The sequence below is a fragment of the Rhinolophus ferrumequinum genome, chromosome 14 (assembly GCF_004115265.2).
Source record: "Rhinolophus ferrumequinum isolate MPI-CBG mRhiFer1 chromosome 14, mRhiFer1_v1.p, whole genome shotgun sequence".
Taxonomy (NCBI): domain Eukaryota; kingdom Metazoa; phylum Chordata; class Mammalia; order Chiroptera; family Rhinolophidae; genus Rhinolophus; species Rhinolophus ferrumequinum.
The window spans coordinates 17487624-17512158 of record NC_046297.1 but is presented as its reverse complement, the minus strand read 5'-3'; the positions used below and the strand labels follow the sequence as shown (position 1 = coordinate 17512158).

The 24535-nt window shown below is 37.7% G+C and overlaps 1 protein-coding gene across 17 annotated transcripts in view; it reads right to left on the bottom strand.

Annotated features, from left to right (window-relative positions):
• The window catches only part of ASPH (aspartate beta-hydroxylase), a 202867-nt gene that overhangs the window by 159091 nt on the left and 19241 nt on the right, over window positions 1-24535 (bottom strand). For 5 of the 17 annotated variants that reach the window (XM_033126574.1, XM_033126578.1, XM_033126575.1 and 2 more), the window contains exons 2-5: window positions 9457-9606; window positions 7893-7937; window positions 6356-6424; window positions 1621-1800 (exon numbers count right to left, since the gene is read on the bottom strand). In XM_033126574.1, the coding sequence (XP_032982465.1) occupies window positions 1621-1800; window positions 6356-6424; window positions 7893-7937; window positions 9457-9606 (444 nt within the window). Of the gene's footprint in view, window positions 1-729; window positions 1801-6355; window positions 6425-7892; window positions 7938-9456; window positions 9607-15587; window positions 15745-24535 lie in introns of those variants that run through there. The other 12 variants (XM_033126589.1, XM_033126584.1, XM_033126580.1 and 9 more) reach the window with 6 other exon arrangements.

Sequence of the window (24535 nt, the reverse complement as noted above, 5' to 3'; positions counted from 1 at the left end):
TTCAAGCTTTAGAAGATCACTGTCCAATGTACAACATCCGTATCTATTTCCAAAAGGAAGTTAAAATAATGCCTTAAAAAAAAGATAAGATTACCAAATTGGACAGTTTTCCCTGACACATGTAAATGATGAGTAGACGTGGAAGCTGGTGTAATGGTTTCTACCAAGAAACTAAATTTGTCATGGTTCCCTCTGAAAATAATGGGCAAAAAATCTACTTACAGAAAGCAAATTCATTAAATATGAATTTGAAAAAATAAGTAATGAATATTTGAAAAGTAGAAATTATTATAAACAGATAAAATGTTAACAAATGCAAACATTTTCTATTAATAATTTTAAGCCCTATGAAGAACCAAAGCTAAGTTTCATAGAATCTCAGAGATTTAAAAACGTGAAATACCACTCCCTAACAGAAAACAAAGGTCTTATGTCTTATCACTTTCAAGCTATAAGAGCTTTGTTGGAGGGAAGAAACAGATGAACTCTCATTTTAAGAAATGTATATTATATATGGCTAATATAATTGGTTTTGATATTATTGAAGCAAACTACTTTTAAATGAACTGATTTGAAAATGTTTTTAAGGTTTTCTAATGGCAAAAATGTATTCTCCTAAAAAGAATGACCACTTTAATAAATTTACAAATCTAAAAAGTGTATTATACCTAAGCCAAAATTGATAGTGAATTAACAAGGTAATACAGGGAAAAAATGGAAAAAGACTTACTTGGGATGGATAATTTTAATATGTACAACATTATTTAAGATACATATTCACATTTTCCTTCTTGTGTAATATGTCTACTTGAAAAAAAATACAAATTATTTTCTCTGGGTGTATATTTGGAAATGAGAATAAAAATAAATTTTGCTTTCATAGACAGAAATATTCAGATATACTACTATCTGAATACAGTAACTTAACTATGCTAAGGCAAAAACATGGGGTTATTTTCAAATTATTTTAAAAGCACCATTAATACACAATTTTACATTGAAACTGGTATTAACCTATCTGACAAATCAGTTAACCTAGACAAATTACAATTAAAAAAATCAGTTTTTTAAAGAACCATCATTTTAAACATCAGTTATGTTAAAGATCAACAGAGCGTTTAATTTATGAATCATGCTAGAAATATTTTGATAATCAAGTCCATTATAATCATCTTAATTAATAAGGTGTTAGAAAGACAAGCATTAAGGGTTAATCACAAAACAATTTGCTGTTAAGTTTCTAAATTTAGTTCAGTGAATACATAAGTTGAAACAAAACAATACAGAAACCAATTATACCACCAAAAACATCATTCTCAATGTACTTTGTAGACAACTACGAGAATGAGGAATGCCAGTTTCTTCACTAGAAATGGGGAAGCCAAGGAAGGGACTAGCTAGGAGCTGTACTGGGGGAAAGACCACATGGTTGCCTTGTATTGTTTGATCGCAGCAGCCCCACTGCACGTTAAGCCCTGGGTGAGCAAAGGAAAGAAAGAAAAAGGAGACGGCTTCGGGTTTTCATAAGCCAGTGACTTCAGTCCCTGAATCAAAGTTACTGGTTATGTAAATCCAAAATGACACAAGTCTTTCCCTGAACCCCTTCATTCTGTGACGTACCATCAACACCATCTGTGGTTTCACTTTCGTCTTCTTCTTCTTCTAGCATTTCAAAAGGAGTCATTATATCATAGAGAAACGAGAGGAAACCATAAAACCAATCTGAACTTTCCTCGGCTAAAATATTAAGGACTTCCTCAAGAGAATCAATATTTTCATTACTGCCATCTTTGGTCAGGCCTACATAAGAATAGAGGAAGAGAGAAAGAGAAAATAAGGAAAGCAGTTAGGTGGAAAAAAGCTGAGAAAGAGTGATCTCAAAAAGGATATGCATCATGGTCACACAGGTTTACAGAAGATATTTTGGAAAATAAAGGAATCGATTAAGATGCACACCTTACAATCAACTCTCAATTATATGTAATAAAGGAAAGACACAATTTGACCAATCCTCACAATTCCTACCAGCCCCTAACCAGGTTTGCTTTTCTCCCAGAGAATCTAAAGCTGAAAAACACAAAATTGCATCAGCCAAAATCGACTGACTATTGTCAATGGGAAGAGTGAATAATATAGTATATGAGAGTAAAAAGATAGATACTTCAAACCACCTCCAGATTTGCTCATTTAAGAACCAGATATTATCGAGAGTTGATTATACAAACATGCACATATATCCATAAATATTCACTGAAAATAGAAAGGTTCATTTCCTCAAAATGTTCCCCTTAGCACCTGGAGTTAACTCAGGAAACTCCGAAATGAACATGAATAGCAGTATTATCGTTCATAGCCTCCATAAATGGGTATAAATGCACTCACATTATATAACTCAGGTAATTAACTTAAATTTTAACACTATCAAATATGTTACCTTTATAATGCTCTGGCTACTGACTCATGGTCCTGTAATTTTGGCCAATAATAAGAGTCAGTTATTAATAATAGTTCACTCTGCCTACCAATATGAAATGTGATCAAGGCCTTAGACAATCACTTGCAGTAAGAACATTCCAAAATTCTCTCCCACATCAGTCCATGAAATTAACTTCTCCTGTAAAGACACGATTTTCTTTTCTGTAATGAACTGGTATTGGGTAGGAAAGGTCGCTTGGCTCCAGTAAATATCAACGTCCATCAATAATACCAAGCTCTATACAGCAAGGCCCATAATTCCGAGGAGAAGGAAAAAACAAACCAGGGTGGAGGGTTCTGGCTGGAAGAAATACGAACATCCATGATTTTAGAGGTAAAATTATAACCACCTAATTTACAATTTCAGGCTTTGACAACACAGAATTTCTCCACACAGCATAAGTACCACAATCAAGACTGACAGGTCAAGGATAATAAGAAGACAATGAGTATTAATATCAAGGATTATAGTGGATTTTCCCCACTTCTAGTCCACAGAAGAACTGCATTATGCCATTCTTCATGTATTTGGGGAAAAGGGACAAATTGCAGTTGCCCCTTAAATTATTTTTTGACAAACCCAGAGTGTTTTTTCACTAAATGTAACAGCTGGCAATTGCTATGAACAGAGATCTGTATTCCCACCCAAGTTTCTGTGGGAATAACATTGTTTCTTCTTCTTGCCTTAATACACTATAGCTGTATATTTACAATAAACATTTTTATTTCTCTCCATTTTCCAATATAAGAACTTCAAGTATTGGATATAAAATATGAAACTTTACCACCCTTCGCTGTGACATGTTGAAGTATGTAGCAAGTATGCAAAAGTATTTAAATAAAACTATTTACCCAATTACACAACCTTCCTGATTCTTAAGATAAAATTCTTAAGATAAAAATGTTCTTTATCCAAAGAGAAAAAGAAAATATTCTGCGTGTATAATTCCTTAACCTCCAAGAATTGGCCCAAACGAAAGAGCAGGCTGTGAACGCCTTGGACCAGGCAAGACCCAGTCCTCTCCTCCCTTCAGCTCACTCATGCATCCTTCCAGTCTACAAATGTTTGCCAAGGCTCTCAGAATTATTGACTGGCTTCCCTTTTGTTCTCCAGCCACACCTACGATGGTGCCAGCTAGGTAGTAGTCACAGGAAATAGAGCCAATCATGTAGTCCTTCAAGTGCTGCTACTCTAAGATGTTACTCTCACCAGTTAGTCCTTGGATCCTTTTTCTATCAATTTTATTTGGGAAATAAGTTTTCAAAGAATACATTTTTAAACAACATAGTTTTCCAAAACCCAAACCAAAATCAAAGATACTTTATTTTAAATAATTTGGCCACAAAAGTAGGAAGCTATGTAAATCGAAACAGGGTTAGAATGTGTTCAAAGTATATCGCACGGGCCATGGCCAGAACAATGAAAAAATAAAATTGATGATGGCTATTGATCTTGATTTATTTACTCACACATATTTCATTCTTTCTTTGTATTTCACAAGAAAAACCAACCTTAAAATGTGAAAGAAATGTAAACATGAATGTGTACATTTCCTCAAATTGATAAAATTTAGATATATGCAGATTTAAGAAAACAGAAATATCTATGAAAAAAATGCCAAACTATGCAAGTTCAACAATCTCAACTATCATGACACCCACCACGCCGAGCTCTCCCCTAATCTCCCACTCCATACTTTCACCCATCCCTTCGGACACCCTCGACCTTAATCCAGAACCCTTGCCGGTGAGCTGCCTCTCCAGTGACAATGCATCCAGAGTGTACGCTCACTGAATTTACTCCCCTCATAACTTCTCCCTGAACATACAGAGCCAATTACTGTCTCTGTACCCCAAGAACTTCATCAGGTTCTTTCTTTGCAACTACCTGCCAGTAATAGAGGCCCAACTAAATGACAAAGACCTCAAAAACTAGAAAAGAACTTTAGTCATAAAATTCAAGTCCAGTCAAGGTTGTATTTCACGTGGAGAATTCAAACGTCATAGCAGTGAGGTCAGAAGACATAAGTGAGCCTGATAGCTCACCTCTGGTTTGTTTCATCTTTACTGAAGCCACAAGCCAACTGTGAATTAGTTGCAAAACAGTTTATCTTAGCCTCTGTGCACTTAACAGTCAAACTACCAAAATTAACCAAGATTCACCAAATTCGGTTCCACTTCTGAACATGTAATTCTTATAAAAGGAACAAATTATGATTTGCCCATCCCATGTGTCTACCTGCAAAAGGCAATGTTGTGAGATACAATTTTAATTGTATCTCTTAATGGTTGCTTAAAAACCGTAAGGGGAATAAACTCTTGAAATCTAACTATAATACTAAAAATGAAGTTATTAATGTAAATTTCTTATAGAAATCAGTGTTTTATAGAAAAAAATAACACATTTTAATTTTAATAGTTGACACTTCCCACCTCACAGACCAAATAGCTGATTTAAAGCTAAAAAGACCAATAATATACAGTAGATGAGAATATTATTTCTAAAAATGAGGAACCTCGGCCCACATGAAGTTATTTTTAAAATTAAAAAGCTTCACTATTCAGAATCCATCATTTAAAGTATAGTAATATAATGAAGTAAAAAACCATTTATAGGCAAGTAAATTGGTATCATTCTGATATGCTAAATTCCATATAATTTTATTTATTTTGCATGCCTAGGATTACAGTCTTCTGAGGATTTACTATATTTATATAAACTCAAATTTAGATATGTAATACAAAATTATATAGAAAATTCCATTAAGGTTAAGACAGGAAAAGAAATTTCATAGATAGTAAGTTTCTACTGTAAAGTAGCAAACATTATTCCCCCCGAGCAATAATAAAACATAAACTAAAATTAAGAAGGTACATTACATTTAATCGTAACTAAACCCTTTTTTCATATTTATAGGGAGGTGAAGATAAATCTACCGAGAACAGTTTCATTGGTTACAGATGTGGAATCCCCCCATTTTTCCATGTCCATAAAATATACACAAAATTATGTGTTTAGGAAGAATTGCTTTGTGGCATTATTTTACTAAGCTTATTGTAGTGTATAATGCCATGCTATAGTCATTATTTTTCTAAAGACTTCAGTATAAAAAGTTTTAATACACATTATGTTATATACTAAAGCAAAGGAAATAATGCTGTTTAACAAACAGAAATATGTATCTCACAGAGGCCAGATTATACAAAACTTGCATATTAAAACCAGCACCTTCCTTCCTAGTAAGACAGCATTTTAAGATAAATGAGGGAATATCACATATTTACTTATTAGAATAATAAACACAGGTAATTCTGGTGAGAGAAAAAGAAGGGCTCAATGCTTTAAGATACAGAAACCCAGCCAAAGACTACTAGTTCATATTTTAATGTTACCTGTAAAATATGCATAGCACATTTTAAGATGTTTACTACCACTATTTTATTTCAATATGAATTTTCGTAAGCCTTATAGAAATTACATTTTCAAATGGACGTGGATTATGTCAAATGATGCTAAAGAATGTTATAATTAACATATCTGAATATAGACTAGCACATTATGTATATGTTCAAATGTTAAGTTCAGAACACGAAGTGCTTTAAATCTGAAAATACATACTAAATTATTATACTCGTACTTATTCAAAGTATATGTGCAAGAGTTGGATAAGTTATCCATTTATAAAAATAAACTGAAATGTGAGTCCGTGGAAAAATAACTAAGCTATTTAACATCTCAACAAGAATGAAACAATATGATTTAAGTGAGAAAATATCTTCCATAAAATATATACAGTTGACATAGATATTATCAAGGCAAAAATATTCTTTTATTTCCAGTATTTCACTAACACTAACAAAAAACAAAATGGCTACTTGCCTAATAAAACTTTGGCATCATCCACATCAAAATCTCCATCACCATCAGCATCATAGACTCCTAGTTTTCCTACAAGAGGGGAGAAATAATGGATATGGGAACAAAAGGAAAAACAAATTTAGTAAGGTACTACCACTAATTGCAGTCCTGTATATCAGCCATAAGTGTTACCAATCCATGCAATTCTTTGCTCTTTTAATCCTGATGGGCAGTGCTAAATAAATATCTTACCTAAAAATGATGGGCAATTCATTTAGCGATTCAGGAAACATTCACCTAACAAATCTAAGAAATAGAACTGAGATAATATTTTCCTTAAAGGTTTAACAATACCTTGATTTAATCATTTCAGACCATTTCCTTTTATTTTACTGCTAAAATGATTTTAGGTAAGATTTTCAACATACATAAGAAATAATATTGATCCATTGCCAATAGTCACATGAAATGTAATGTTTCTAAAGTATGAAAGTTCCGCCATCGATATTCAAAAGAAAAGGAACACACACCAAGCCTTAAATAAAGACTATATAGAAATAATTAACATCCAGTATAAATACTAAAAATAAGAGGACAATTAATTTTATATTTTGCAATAATGATTTACAACTGAAACATCAGGCATCAACCTTTAAAAAAAAAAGACTTCTGGAAATAAAGTATGTAAAACTGGCTTCCTGAAATTACAAAGGAAAACTTATGGTTATCCTACTTAGAAACTTAATTAGCACTAGCCATCTACTACTAAGAAGAAAATGGCTTAAAATAGCTAACCTGAGAAGACAGCACTACCAGAGCCTTTCCTCATCGGGAAGAGTAAACACATATTTGAAGGTTTTAATAAAGCTTTATCACGTAGGAGCACTGTTATGTCTAGTATCTCAAGTATAAGTCATATATGTTCAATTCCCTAAAAAACATCTTAAAATCAACATGGTTTATAATTCATCATTGGACAATGGCTGCGAAGAGACATAATAACGCACAGCAATATTTTAAACAATATTCACAAATACAGCATTAGTACTAAAAAAAAAATCAGTTGACAGCACTGTTACCATTTCTTTAATAAAAAGTAAATTAAAACACTGCATAAGAGCAGGCAGAGCTGTGGAGCAGAGTAGTCATGAGCCATCTTTACCCTCCTAGAGCCCTTGTCTTACTTAGGAAAATAGTACACTATAAAGAAGGCTGGTTTAGCACACACACATTATAAATGATACTAATAAATCATACTAATAATGGATACTAATCATAATAATTTCATTTTCTGTTGCTAAGAAAATGAAAAGCACTGATCTGCAGGTGGAGGCTATATATATATATATATATATATATATATATATAGCACCAGAGCTCAAACAACATTAGAAACATAAAAACAAAAAACAAAACTACCCTTTCTGACAAACTAACAGGAGAAACTGGTCCTGCCGCTTACAGTTTCTAATGAAGGTGATAACTAACTTAGTAGAATATAAAGATGACATTTTAGAGACTAACACAGGAGACTTAAAATGCATCTCCAATAGCCTACCTTGAAGTACCTCTGATAAGTTATAACGGAAGTCCTTTGCTTTGGCTGCATGCATGTAAAAACACGAAAATTGTTACTTGTGCTTAAATGTACAAATACTTGAAATCTCTTCTTTTGTTTAATGGACTTTCCCTAGCAACATATCACTGTAAGTTAATGAAAGCACAGATCTACTCAGAAGTTTGCGTCTACACTAAAATTCTTCCTCTGTTAGTCTATCAATTTATCCAGAGACACTTCCATTTACGTGTTAAAAATAAGAAGCTTCAATGAAAGGCAGATCACATGTAAGCATGTCTTGTTATTCTTTGCCTTTCACTCCCTTCCCCCCAGAAAGATGGATGCATCTAACAAGTAAAGGAGACGCACAGTAGAGTCTACAGAAGGGAGGGGACTTTCTATACAACACTGTACATCTAGAGAAGTGTGCATTTTTTTTCAGTGACAGGGTCCACATCTTTCACTGAGTTATTAAAGAGGAAGACCATTTATTCACAATAGCCCAAAAATGGAAACAATCCATATGTCCATCACTGATGAATGGATAAGCAAATGAGGTTATATCCAGCCATACGATGGAATATTATTCAACCATAAAATGGAGTAAGTATTGAACTTTGAAAACAGTATGCTAAGTGCAAAAAGGCAGACACAGAACACCACATACTGTATGATTCCATTTATATGAAATGTCCAAAATAAGCAAATACACAGACACAGTGTATTAGTGTTTGCCAGAAGAAGGAAGGAGTAGAGAATTGAGTTTTGGGGGAAGGAGTGATGGAAATATTCTGGAAGTAGATAATGATAACACAAAATGATGAATGTATTAAAAATCAGTGAACTGTTGCTTTTCAAAATTTTACATTACTGAATTTTATGTTATGTGAATCTTATCTCAATTTTTTTAAAAAAGGACTTGGTGAGGTTTAAAAAAAAGAGTATGACTCTAAAATAGGAAAGGATCATTAATGCAAAAAAATCATGAAAAACTGCAGTAATTATGGGGAGAGAAAAGGAAACATAAGGAGAAAGGAAGACAGATATCAGAAATAACACAGCAACTTCCTCAGACCATCATACAGACGGTTCCTACACACACACACACACACACACACACACACACACACACACGGCAATTCCAACAGGACACAGAGGGGTGTGCTTTGAAATGCTCTCTAAGGCAATGTCTTACGAATTCTATGTTTATGATCCATTAATAGTCCTTAAATGAACTCAGTGGCTCATAAGCAATATTTTTAAAATTCATAGTATAACAAATAGCATAGAAATTATAGATTATTGCATGTAGTGAGAGTGCTGTTTGATAAAACTTTTCTGTGTGGTATACATACAATATAAAGTCTACTGTTCAAAGAAGTTGAAAAGCCACTACTCCAAAGAAACTCTGATTACATAGCCCTTTTTCCCACTCTACTGAGAACCACCGAAAGGTGACAGAAATTAACAGTACCAAAAAGATGCTGATAAATCTTTAAGATTACTAAGGGATATCATTTACGCTCTCATATATTCACATAATAAGTGATATCAAAATTCTTACCTAAAACTTCCTCATAATCAATAAGATCAAACCAGACAACAGCTACTGATGTCCAGACTCCCAGCAACGCAATGACCATAAACCACGTGAAAAAAGAACTGCCAGGAAGTCCTCCTTTCCTTCCATTCTTGTGTCCTCCATGCTTTGTGTCTGTTTAAAAAGAAAATGATGTACAATGTCATTACAAAAGAAAACACTTTACCAAACCACTTTTTGCTGAATTATTTCTCCAGTAATTTAATAGTACTCATAATGGAAAATCATTTCAAAAATAGTTTTCCCTTAAATTCTCAAAACGTGTTACACAAAATAAAGATTCTGGAAAATGAAAGAGATTCTGTTTAGACTCAACACATGTTTAAAAACGCTAACTTCCAAGTAATGAACGAAATAAACTATTGATGGGCTAACTATATTTTTAAAAATAAAGGTTGATATAATACTATATTCCTTCCTTCTAAGTTCTTTATCCAAACTACCTAAACATCCCCTCCTTCAAAGTTCAGAGCATATCAATTCAATGAAATCAGCGAGAAATGTAGCCAAATCCTTTTCTCTGTCCTATTTAGTTTCTGTAGAACCTTAAAAACTCTGTTAACTGTCACAGAAAATCCCTCCCCTCCCCAAGCCGCTCCATATTCTTAGCCAAAAAGGGACAGAAAAAGGAAGGAGACTATTTATAGGAAACAGAGGACAGGGAAGAAGAGAAGCAAAACAGTACAATTCAGTCTTCCTCCTCTATGGGTTCCACTGGACCTACAGAAACAGGAAAAGGCTCATTCACAATTGGTCTCAACGCAGGAAACAGCTTGGTAAACTACTGTCCACCAAAAGTGTCATTTGTCATGTCTGACAGGTTTAACATACCTTATATTCTTCCAGAAATATTCTTGTTACAGCCAAAAACTAACAAAAATAATGAAAGTCAAGTGGTATTAATAGAAAATGGTCAACACCATCCTTAAAAGGAAAGACTGTAGCATTGAAATTTCTCTTAAAAAGGAATAAATATTATGTGAATATTAATAATTAAATTAACAGGATATGTCATATCCCCAAATACCCTTTGAAAAAGGGAAAAGTTTATCAACCAGGTAGAAACCATCCTATCTGTTGAACACATGTCATCGCTTTCAAGGTGTTTCCACGTGCATGGCTGCACGTGATTCTTTTGTCAGTGTCTCTCAAGAGGGTATTTCTGGGTGTTTATACAGGACAATTCTTCTGCCTGTGTGACTGTTCCTTACACGGCAGCTGGCATCTCTGGTTTCCGCTGGTCCCAAAGGTAAGTGGCACCCACTGATTATGACATAAACATCCCCAAACATTTCCAAGTGTCCCTCACAAGGACAGTGCCTAGTTGAGAACCACTAGGGGTAAGAACAGGAATAATCATGTTTTATGGAGAAAAGATGCAATGATTCACTCAAAGTCACCAGCACAACTGAGGCAGAGCTAGGAACAGACCCTAGCTTCCATGGTCCTGGGTACCGTGATCCACATGAGGAGGTCAAATTACGTGATTTCCAAAACCTCACGGGCTCTAATCTAGAACCTGCTTTCTGACTGCTAAATCTAGTTCTAATTACAAAATACTGGTAGTAGTTTTCCACTGGCTCAAATCAAGAATATATTGCCAACTATTCTGGATGAAAAAATAAAATGAAATTCTTTTTGTTAAAAAGATATACACGTTTTTTTAAAACACCACTAGATGAACTTCTCAAAAGGGGCCATAAAAACTAAATCAACCTGAGAGAGTGTGTGTATGGGTATGTATATCCACACTCAAACATACACATCTCTACCTATTTATGTGTATTTAAGTATACAAAATTATGACAGCCAAATAAGACAAATTTCATTCTGAAAGAAAGTCAATTTCCTTTTCTAATGTTTTTTTACATATTAACAGACCCATCCAAAGGGCCAGATTTATATATAATGAATGATATGGTGAATTCACAAAAGTATACTTACCAAGCAACATATGGCCATCTAATTTGTTTCTAACATGATCTATTAAAAGTCTCCTAAGAGCTGGCAATATAAAACCTAATTTATACCTTGTAGAAAACACTTGCTGGACAAAGATCACAATGTTGTATATTAAATCCACTTAAAACAGGCTTCACTGTTTCATTATCTGAACACACCCATGGGAGGGGGAGACGTGAAAATTTCAGCAGTGTTGGTTGGGTAGGGATGATGATTTTTGATATTTTTATGTCTTAAGCATAGAAATTACAAGAAGAACTATAAAGTGCCACTAAAATTTAGAAAAAGAAAAAAGTGGGTAGCTTCTGTGGGGCAGGGGAGCAACAAAGATTTAGTAGCAGTGTTGTGTGTTTAATTTATTAAACATCGATATAGATGGAGAGTTTTTTAAGAGTATTTAAAAAACCTTCCTTCTACATATGATATATTCATACACACCCTTTTTTGCAGAACACTTATTATAATAAGAACAATGCCTCCCAGGAATACCAATTTACTTCCAAATATGGAATTATAATAGTTAATGACTAAGAATGTTCCTCCCTTGATTACTTATTGCCTCTAAGAATCAAATTTATGTTTTCTATTTAAAATGAATGCTAACAGTGCAGGAAACCTGGGTTCTTGTCTTATCTCCTCTTGGACATTTTGTAATTGACACCAGTGTCTTGTATTTTTCCTAATTAACTAGAAAATAATAAGGTTAGATAAAGAGTTTGTCCTTTTATTCATTCATTTAACATATTTATTCAGCATATGTATCAAACATGATACAATTGTTACTCTATAATTAAGTTTTCAAAATGTGTACCTTGATAAAACACACTCAAGACGACGCTATTTACAAAGGGGAGGGAGTGGAGGGATGGGCAAAAGGGGGAGGGGATTAAGAAGCACAAACTTCCAGTTATAAAATAAATACAGTCACAAGGATGTGCTACAGCACAGGTAATATAGTCAATAGTGTTCTAATTACTTCTGTGGTGACAGACGGTTACTAGATTTATTGTGATCACTTCGTAAGGCATATAGATGTTGAATAAGCGTGTTATACTATGGAAACTCATAGAATATTGTATGTCTACTATGCTTTAATTTTAAAAATTTTAATAAATAAAACTTAAAAAAATAAAGACAGCACCCTCAAAAATAAAAAGAAGATACTATTTCAAATAAGCGTATAATAAAATAGCTAACAAGTAATAATAATTTTATTTCAAAGTTCAATTCTTTCTCCATTTCTGTCTCTTTCTTGAGGCAGAAATGAAGGAGAAAAATTTCTCAGGTTCCCAAAAGGAAACTACCATTTATACAAGTTGATTCAGTAATAATCATTTAAGCGTTTTTGACCTCAACACCAAATATATTGTTTATTTGAGACACGATTCTAACAACTTCAGTCAAGTGTCCAAAATCACTGTATAAAACTAAAGAGTAGACTTGAAAGCCAAACCAACCCAAATGAGTGAACGCAACACAGGAGGGAAGGCCTATAAAAGGCACGGATGCAGCAGCAAGAATAGACACAGAACTTGAAGGAATAGTGGCAGGAGGCCATTTATGATGGATGCTCATATGCAAATCCGGAACAGTCTGAAAATAATCTTTTTTTTTTTTTTTTTTATTGCCTTAAATTTTATTTATCTTTTAAGCCATCGTATCATGTATGTATTGCTAACAGCCAACCCCAAAACTTCACGTACAACAGTGGTTTATTAATTTCCACGATTCCATAGGATGGCTGGGAAATTATTCCACCGGGCTCATCTGAGCTCACTCGTTCAGCAGTACTCAGCAGGTGGGCCAGCTTGAGGCTGAGTTTAGCTATAACAGGACAGCCATTCTCTCCCTGTCTGACAGTCACCTGGAGCTATCAGTGGGGACACCTCAATTTTTTCTTTGCATGGCCTCTCATCCTCCAGTAGGTTGTACTAAACTTTTTTTTTTCTTTTTTTTTTTTATTATTTATTTTTTAATTTATTGGGGTGACAATTGTTAGTAGAATTACATAGATTTCAGTTGTGCAATTCTGTATCACATCATCCATAAATCACACTGTGTGTTCACCACCCAGAGTCAGCTCCCCTTCCATCTGAAAATAATCTTTAGTAGACGGTAATAATGACCTTCATATTGATTCTTTCATTAAAACATTATTTTAAACTGTTTAAGAATGCAATAAACGTGTAATAAATCTTAGAAAGAGCTTTCACTCAATGTATCTTTTTTAACTAAACAGATTTATCACTTTAAAAGGTAAGTGTAATAAAAGGGTTACTTAGAATATGAAATTATTAGTAATATTTTATCCATCACTTTATAATGTCAAACTGAGGTGGTAGTCTAGTATTATTAATCTTATCACTGTTAATATTTGTTAATTCCATAAAGGAACAAAACAGTAAATTATAGAAAGGAGGCATTCCTAAGACATTTTTTAAGGGGGCCTTTTTAATTGACACCAAATAATACACTCTTGATATGTCAATTTGTAAATATTGTGTGCCTAGTCCCAAAAGGCAGATCAATTTCTGCCCAACTGAACTGAAAAAAAGCATAGTAATAGAAACCCTTCAAGAGGGTTTAAAACCCCCTAAGCAAACCTGACACCAGTACTTTGTTCCAAAGGTATTCTGGAAGAACATCTAGTAGTTGTCCCTTTTGTAAGATAAGAATAAATGTAAGAGTCTTCATTTCATTTTCTGGCTCCATATTCGACCTATAGTCTCAGGGATCAGCCAAAAAGGGGGGTTAAGAATATGTCAAGAATTGTGTGATTCACTTGTTTCCATGTTGACCGTTCAAAAGTACATGACCTCCAAGTAAGAAAATGTTGTCACATACTACCAAAGACAGAAAATTACCAAGCTGAGCAATGGAATGTGTCTGTCTCTCTCTCAAATGGGGAGTGGGCTAGGTACACCGGTAATTTTATTTGGTTGAGGAAAGGAAAAATAGAAGATGTACCCCAGTACCTGTGAACAGTAATCACATACTTATCTGGACTATTAACTGAATTACAAATCAACCATTTACGAGTTTTAGTAGCATTATGCTGGTGATTTCATATTTATACATAAATTCTACATCTTTAAAGCTAAAAAAACTGTCAAGCAACTCATCAACATGATTATTTTTCCACGTTAAAAAACGTCACCCCTTGGGAAACAAGAACTGTTAAGAGTGGGTCAGAAATAACAGCTGATTTTATCTCACTTATGTAGGTTATGTGATCCATGGAGAAGAGAAAAATGTCTTCTAAAAGAATTAAGAGTCAGATATATATCCCATATTCTTCTTCATGGCTGCACGAGGTACTTTATTAGAATAGTCAAGTGACCCATTCTAACCATTTATCCAAAATAGTGTTCAAAGTAGCGATACTCATATTCTATATACTAATAATAGAAGCCTTCCAGGGGCCGGTTAGGCATTGGAGAGTTGGAAGCAGCCTTAATACATGTATTTTTAAGAAAATAAGTTTTCAACAGAATGAGCCAATGTAGCTTGCTTTCAACCAAATGGGAAGACAATCTTAACTGACAAAGTAAAGCAAAAACAAATACATACAAAAATGTAAATTCAACACATCATGAAAGAACACTTGAAGGTTAATGATACAATTTTTAAAAACAAGATAAAATCCTAGTGTCTTTTTTTTGCATTTATCTTCTGCTTCACAAAAATCAGGTCAGTTTCCACATATGCTAAGTCTCTGTTTGAGCCAACTAAATGTGGGCCAACAAGATGGGACACATACCTCCCTTACATTTCCTATAATTTTTTATGAGTGAATATACACAATCTTAAAATTCACTGTAATTAACTTATAAAATTAAGAAAGACTGCTTATACATTTTTCTAAAGTTTGTAAAATGTAGTTTCTGATAGTACAATCTACGGAAAATATTCTAAGACACCAAAACATATTCAGATTAAAGACAGATTATTCTGTGAAAAATTAAACTACTGTGAAGTCGTTAGATCAAGAAATTCAAAATAGAAAATGTGTAAGATGAAGTCAAAGCACCCAGCCAAAAATATTTTAACAGCACACAACTGAAAATAAGACTAAAAACTGTCAGGAGGCTCCACAAGCACTTTTGACCCAAACAATAAAAATATACCTTTACCTTCAGCCATTTTGATTTCTTCAATCCATGAGTAATATATAATGAAGGGAAAAAAATCAAAGCTCCATCAGCAGTATCGGACACGCCACGTGCCCTTCCCCTACTGAAGCTCTAGGCTGGCCAACAGCTCCACAGGCAAGGCCTGGAGGACTGAAATTGGACCTGACTGCAAACTGCGCTCACCAGTTATTTTTAGAGGCCTCTTCCCCATGGCCAAATACTGCTAATCGCTCGGGCTGAAATGCACTCCTAGCAATCCAACAGCCTTTCTCCCACTTATGGGATTCCTTTCTCAGTGGGTCCGATCTCCCTGCTCCAAATCCTAAAAAAAAAAAACACCAAGCACGCTACAAAAATGAAACAGAACAAATGGTGCACCCAGTTTGGTTTTTTGGAATCGTCTTTAATGGCTTTAGCCTAAGCACCAAATCCTTCAAAATTGAAACGAGTCTTGCTATAAAATGTGGCCCCAAGCCCAGAAACAGCTTGATTTGGCCCTTCAGAATCTAATGAAATGCCTACATGAAAAGTCCATTACTTAGTTTGTTTGAATGAAACAGAGCCCTAAATGCTAAGAAATTAATTAATGTTCTAGAATTACGATTCACAGGCATCACCATTCCCAAGTCTAATTCATCCAACATAAAAGTAAAGCAATAATAGAAAACTGTTTCACTAGATAAGGAAGGAGAAAGAGCTGGGAAAGAAGCATGGAGGGAGAGGAAAGAAGGGGAAATGAAGGAAGAGGGTGAAAATGGCAGGAAGACTGGGAGACAGGGGCCAAGGAAAGAAAGAACTGACTGTCTCAGAGAAGGAACTAGAAAGAGATTGACAACTGCATCTGATTTTGTTGTACTTCCCTCCAACCCCATCTCCAAGTACTGCCTTCTGGGAAATAAAACCACCCCAATGTCAGTACCATTCGTTCATGGATTTAAGACTAGCAGTTCACAGGATTCATCAGAGCTCTGATTAGTATACTAAACCGATTTCATACAAATAGAGCAAGGCAGCAAAGTTGTTTTTCAGCCCTTCATTTTTTTTTTTCAGTAAAATTGAAGGTTTCATACGCAAATTAAACATTTAAATGTTCTGAAGAAGAGTCAGCAAGCTACGGTATTTGATGGCCCAGAACTGTGTCAGAGTGAACAGGCACCAGGGCGACCTACACAAAGCTGACGAGTGTCTTAGGTGTCCTCTGACCAAGAGCCACTCCCATCACTACCTTCCTCAACGATCTGTCCCACTAGAAGTTCGTGCTTGCTAAACTGTTGAAAGATCACCAATCATTTGTTGACAGAGGTTTAAGATGACCCAACATCACACAAATTTATTAGACAAATAATTCAGAAGCTTCTTTTTGTTTTGTTTTTGGAGAGAGTGAGAGTGACAAGAGACCTTTCTTGGCAACACTGGAAACTGAGCCATTGCACTCAAATGGCGGGCCTTACGTTTCACACATAAGACGCCTGGATTCAATTCCCCGCTTCTTCACTAACTCTGATTCGGGGGAAGTCATCAAACTTCTGGGCCTCAATTTCCTTGTCTGTAAGAGATGTCTTGGCACAAACGAGGCCTGCAAATATGTGTTGAAGTCACCCATGCCACACATTTGTATTGACTCGGTCAGGACTAGTGCACAAGCTACCTCCTCTCCAACTCACAGCTCTTTTCACGAGCCTCGCTTGCCGCCAGGTCTGGCAGAGCTGCTAGTGTTTCTCCTCTCCCCTTCCAGCCTGTGCAGGGCCAGCTGCAATCTGAACTACAGACCTGTGGCCAAACGCGGACCTGAGACAAGAATCACAGCTATGAGATGTGGGTGCACCTCACCCCGGAGGCTTCTTCCACACAGCTCCCATTATTCCTCCGCACCCAGTCTTCCGCACACACATCCACACGTCCTATACTTAACTGCCTGAATCTTTCGCAACAGTTTTACAGTTATTTCAATAAAATGTCTTCTCAGTTTCACAGTAATGGCATAATGGCATACCTGTGATTCTAGACAGGGTGATTAGCATGTGTCTGAAATAACATGTGTCTGAAATAACATTGAATCTATCACAACATTTCTTAAAGGAAATAATTCTGAATTTGAAGTAACTATCTCTCATAATGTCCTTTTTATGATGGCAAATGTTTATCAAGTTTAAAAATAAATTTCACTTGCATAGAGCAAATCATGTTTTTAAAACGCTAGCAAAGGCAACTAAAGTATCAATAATATTACGCTAACTATTCCTTGTATGGGACTAATAACAGCCTCTAGGTTCAAGTGAAGACCAAACTTCTAATGTACTCAGACTATTATTATTATCAGCCCAGTGCCACCAGGAGAGCCCAGCCTGCGTGCCCTGACCCTGGGTTCTACCTTCCTCCACAACCTACTAGGTGAAAACCTATGAGACCCTGGTGGGTCAGCACTGAATACTTCTCTCCCCTCCCCCAATCAGCTGCCACTGACAGCAGTGGTTCTCTCACTGTAGGGCACGTCGGTCACCCGGAGGGCTTGTCAAAACACAGCCCTCCTGGGGCACCTCTAGAGCTTCTGATATCTGTAGGTCTGGAGCGGGGCCTGAGAATCTGCATTAGTAACAAGTTCCCGGGTGATCTGGTGCGGCTGGTCTAGGAACCACATAAAGGGAATCACTGCACCCCTGCACTGGCCATCCCTAATTCTCGGTCTGCAGGAGGAGAAAGCAGCTCTTGCTTCCAGGGCAGCGTTTCCTTGCCACCTAAAAAACAACAAAAAGGAAAAGAACCCCATAATCCGTTCCTCTCAGGTTCATACCATCTGATCACAGGCCCCTGCGGCCTGCCTCATCACTGGCACACACAGCCCGGGGCCCCTCCCCTCAGTGAAGTCTTCACCTGGATTCCAGCCAGAACCACGTGATTTCAATGTCTGTGTGGCCAACATGACAGGTGCTCCTTCCTTCATTTCATCCCCAGTGACCTTGTTCCCCTCCATTCTGTATCCAACACGCATTCTTCCATTCTTACTACGGATCTCACCATAAGCCCCACCTAATCCACCTTCCTAATTGGATGTTCATTCTTCTTGAAATATCTCTGTAGCTCTCGTGGTACAACCATCCTAACAGATTCTGCAACCTTGCTAAGAAAGCTCATCCTGTTTGGGTCTCATGACTGCAGGATATCATGAGATAGCAAAACTACAGTTCTTTAAAACAAAAAGCTTTTCATCTACATACAGTCTCCAAAGCAAACGTGAGCCAGTTTCACCAATCTAAACCTAACATTAAATAGCCAGCATTACAAAAATAACAAAAGGCAACTCTGCAGACACTGAGTAAAACTTACTTAATTTTACACCACCCTCAGTGAGGGACCACTACCTCTACATGCTCGTATGTCCACCGGAAGACTCCGCAGTTCTTCTTAAGAGTCTGCAGTTCAACATTTAAGTCACTCCCTGACTGCTAATGCTTTTGCTCTTCTAACCTTTCTTTGCATCAGTCTGCCAGAACCGTCTCCCTGAATGAACACAATGGTTCACCCTCATGCCAGCAAGGGCAGGTGGGCACACCCAGCGAAAAGCAGGCACAGGGCACAGTGGAGCTACCGCAACCATCTCTCAGGACCACCTGTCAATCCTACCGCACATCTAGAAAACTCACTTTCCTAGTCTCCACAATGACTATTTTGAATTTCTTTGCCTCTAAATGATTTTATCTTCTCATACTCAAAAACTGTCATCGCCTCTTACTTCACAGAGAAAAACAGAACCATCAGCAGCGTTTTGACCGCGCACTGCCAACCACACAAGCCTAGATTCATGGGCGCTCACTCCCTCTCTGGGTTCCTCCTAATTCCTCCACCCACCTGCCCTCCTCTGCTACCGTACACTCTTCATCTTTTCACTCTCCTGTATCTCCAGCCTCTGCCTTTACTACATCTTCCCTCAAACCCACGGCTAGACCCTGCTTTGTCTTTCTCCTTCCCATCACAGATAAAACTCTCAACAAAGCTGTGATTTCATTGCTTTCATTTTCTAACCACCCATTCTAACCACTCCTTACAACCCATAGGCTGCAATCTGGCTTCTGCATATGGCTCCAGTGTAGTAGTTTCAATGTCACATTGATGACTTCCATGTCATTAAACCCAAGGGAAAATTTCAGTTCTCATCTTACTTGCCCTCTCAGAAGAATTCCCCCTCCTTCATAAACATTCTCTCCTGTTCAGTTTCATTATTTCAGAATCACGAGGTATGTCTTCACATTTCTGGACTAAGTCTCAACCTCCTTTACTATTAATAGTTCATTCTCCTCCAATTGATTTTTAAATGTGGAAACTCCATAAACCTTGGTCCTATGCCATTTCTTTGACTGACTTCACTTACCTTGTGTATTGCTTAAAACGTTCTCTCCTGTGAGCTCCAAATCCACATATCTGTCTACTCAATGCCCCATTTGAATGACTTCAGGAAACCCCAAAGTTAGTAGACACAAACGGACCCATGGTCCTTCCCCTCTTCTCTCCAGTGTCCTAAATCTTGGAAGCATTTCCATCATGCCAAAATCCTTGACTTCATATTCTTCCTCTGTGCCAAAACACCCACCTCTCAAATCAGAGTTTCTCCACCAGCTGTTGCAAATGGGTTATCACTACGCTGAAATACAAATTCCCCTTAGCGCCCAGGTCATCCTATCCCTGTCTATTCATTTCCCCAGTGCGATATTTTAAAGAGCATTTGTGTGAGCCATGACATGAACAAGTGGGAAGCTCTGTCTCAAATCACCCATATTTCTGCCTCCCTACTGTAATCATCCAAACCTGAGTTACCATCACCTCCTAGGTGACTGTCACAGTCTTCTCAGGATAAAATAAAAACCTTCAATGTGGCCTGGGAGACTCTACTTGACACGGCCCCAGCCTACCACTCCAGCCTCAGTTGTGGATCCTTTCCCACAGCTGTGCCTCTGCCACATACAGAAAAGCTCACCACGCTTTCCTGTTCCAGGATGTCTGCACAGACCACCCCTCTTCCTGGGAAGCTGGCGGTGCTAGCAGGTCTCCCGCAGAGCAGCCAGGCCTGCTCCCTCTGCTGAAACCCCAGGGCTACAAGGAAGCCTTCCCCAGAGCAGCCTCTGGTATGCCCTGGCAGCAGCGTGTACCTCTTCATAGCTTTGTTCCATTGGGATTAGTTCTTAATTTCTTTCTACCTCCAGAATGCAAGTTTCAGAAAGCCAGGGACCGAATCTGCCTTCTCTATTACTGCACATTTGTGTCATACCTTGTAGGAATCCCACCAACATTTGTCAAATAAGTGAGTGAATTCCTTCTCAAATCCTCGATATTATATGAGTAATCCAACCTCTTTCTGCTAACACTTCAGAAATAAGGGAACAAATTTTAGTTCAACGAACGCCAGGTCACTTCAAGTTTCCTCATCTCCATGAATTTAATTATCCTAAAATTAATCCACAACAGAAAAAGACCTACAAAGAGTTAAGAGAAATAGCAAGACAGAAGCCCAGTGGTTCCCACACACTGATAACCCGTTTTCACTGCTTTATGTCAGACAAAGCCCCCCCCCCCGCCCCCCGCATCCATTTTGGCTGACAACGTGAGAATGCCCAGGTGGGCAGGCTGTTGCCGCCCCATCTCTGACTCAGCAGCCAGACACCTCCCACTGCTCTCGTGACTGACCCTGTAGAGAAAAGGCATAAATGGCTGCAGGACAGACCAGGTGCTGCCATGAATTTTAGAATTTAATTTAGTAAGACAAAACTGAGAAAGTCATTTCCATTTCCATCAGGACACGTAATATTAGCAATACCTATCGTTTTCAGCCTCCAGATACTTTTGGGAACCTTTGTTATTCTGTGGAACCCCAAGCTGAGGAACCACTGCCCTAGCCTACATCTATGTCTGTATTACTACTGATGCAGTGCAAAAGAGGACAATTGTATCCCGAACACGAGTCATCAGCCCGACCTTCTGAATTTGTGATGCACCAAAACTCCTCTGGGAAAACGCTAAACACAATACAAATGGTAGTTGACCCAAAAAGCTAGTTCCTCGTACAAGGCCCAACAAGTTAGTTCTTTAAACTTACTGAGCTCTCCCTGCACAGCATACAGTAAAGAGAGAAGACTTAGTCTCAGAGATAAGCCACTTCTTGGCTAGTCGATCATTTGTCTGTGTGGGGAACAGTTATTAGTACACTGTTTAAATTGAGACAGTCTCCTGCTGAACTGAGAGCGGCTAAAGTATAAAGAAAAGTGAGTTATGGTGTCCACTTGGAAATGAAAAGTTGTTAAAGCAAACAAACAAAAAAGTTCTTTTTTCCAAGCTAAACCCAATAACAAAAAAGCCTAGCCCTACTCATTAATTCCCTGGCAAGAGACTAGGTCACAAAGCCAGTACGTACAGCCACAACCGATTTGCAGCTTTTTGACCTTAATACAGATAGACATTAAGGGATCCAAAGCCAACCTTCCCCACCAGTTCCCACTTTCTAGGGCAAAAGAAGTCAGCATTTACAATAAAGTGTAAATGCAAATGAGGAGGGAAGGGTATATAAAAGCACTAGCACAAAATATACAGAAGATTGAGGTGTAAATTACAAAACATATGTGTCTTAGAAAATACAGGCCCAAAGACTTGATGGAATTATGCATCACAATATTGGGGAGTAGCCCCCAAATATAATAAATTCATTAATAAATAATAGTGATGAAACTAAATAACAGTAATCAGTAAAAAGCAAGATGGCTGCAGTTAAAACCTGCGTAGTGAAGAATTAACTCAGACAGAGGTGTGGCTTTTGTCCTGGCCTACTTGGAGGTGATCTCGAGGTCCCTAGAATATCCTGCCTGATAGGAATGACTGGTTGCTTGAAGGGTTTGGCACTGGATTATCTAACAATGTGACTGACGAGGTTTTGGGACAGGCCCTTATCAGTTCCAATCTCCAGAGGAACTGAAGACTAAAGGTCAGCCATGCTCCTGAGTGGGAGCAGAGAGAACTGGGGAGGGATGGCTGCAGAGAAAAGTCACCAGCTACCAAGCAGCATGCACTCCTGGCAAGACGTCAACTTCCCAGGGGCCAACGTGGGCAGCCACAGAGAACCAAACCGGGGTTTGCACCATCTTGCCAGCATCTCACTCACAATGGCTGCCTGCGGGCATGGAGCACCAGGAGCATGAGCACGTGGAGGGCTGGCCGAGTGGTAAGCCCTGGGGACGGCCGTCAGCAGGCTTCCCAAGAACTCAGAGAGGCAGCGCCTGGGTGCCTGTCACTTGTGGGCAACCATGGCCAGCTGATCTTAGTGACCAGCAGAGGAGACCCCGACAGGGACCTGTGAGGGGACGGAGGCCTTTGCCTTTCTTCCTCTCCCTGCCCCAGGGAGCCCGACAAGCTAGAGCCTAAAAGAGGCAAGGCTGACACTGCCCCACAGGAGGCCAGGCAGAGAGAGCACAGCCACACCTTCCCCAGTCAGGCCCTCCTGCACTGCTGCTAATGAGAGACAGAAATTCTCTCATCTCTCATGACGATGAGATCACATTTCAAGCAGACAGACTCTCAGAAATGGGGAGTGACCGGGAGGTTAAGGAATCTGTCCCAGAGACCATCCAGAGCTTCTGCCACCCGGAGACTAATCCAGTCCAACTAAGCATTGACTGGAGGAAAATGAAGCTTCTCAGTAATACCCTGTCAGATGAAGACTGCTGGAAAAAAAGAGCAACAAAATGTGAGTGCACACGGTAGGCTGGGCCATACAAAATGGTCAGTATTTGACCCTTTTGCCCCACGAAAATGGCAATGTCATCTGATTTAAACAAACAGTATCTGAGTATTCTCCCAATGTTTTATTAGGAAAATTTCCAAACACACAATAAAGCTGAAAGAATTTTCCAGAGAATACCTGTACACTTATCACTTAGATTCCACCATTATCATTTTATTACAATGCTTATGGAATGTCTTTTCATTCCTCTCTATTCAACCCTTCACCCATTTTATATGTATAATACACTTCAAAATAAATTGTGGGCATTAGCACACTTCCTTTAAGTACTTCAGCTTCTACATTATAAACTACAATTCAGTATTTCTTTACCTTTTTTATGTAAAATTTACATTAAATGAACTAGTCTAATTTTAACTGTCCATTCCCTGAGTTTTCACAAAAATACACACCGTGGAACCCAAATCCCTATCAAGACACAGAACATTAATTACCACCACCCCTACGTTCTCCCATGGTCCTTTAGTCACGTTCCACACCAGCCCCAAACCCACAGGAAGCCCCGTTGTTCTGCTTTTTTTCACTGTAGGTTAGTTTCGCTTGTTCTTGAAATGCCATAAAGATGGCATTGCACAGTATGTGCCTGCTGTGTAAGGCTTCTCTCCTCAGCTCTGTGTTCTTGCGAGCCCAGTCTGTTATGTATAGTAATAGTAGTTTATTCTGTCTTGCATAGTATTCCCTTGTATCAACACACCAGGGTACACCACAGTGTATCCACTTTCCTGTCAGGAGAAACCTGGGCTCCTCCCCATTTTAGACCATTACAAATAAAGCTGCAAGGAATATTCTTGTACAAGACTATGGCTTGCATATTGGAAATAAATATACGCTTGCCTTTCTCTTGGGTAAAGACCCCTAGGTCACAGGGCACATGGACATTTAGTGTTGTAAGAAACAGCCAGAGCTTTTCCCAAAGTGGTTCTACCATTTTTATACCCATCAAGAACGTCTGAGAGGTCTTTTGTTTTATAATCTTGCCAGCATTTGCTGTTGTCAGTCTTTTTAATTTTAGCTCCTCTGGTGAGCATGTGCAGTTGTAGCTCACTGTGGTTTCATGTGCAGTCCTCTGAGGACCAATGTTTGAACAGCGTTTTTCATGTGCTTATTGACCATTTATTTAGCTTCTTTTGTGAACTGCCTGTTCAGATCTTTTGCACATTTGCCTATT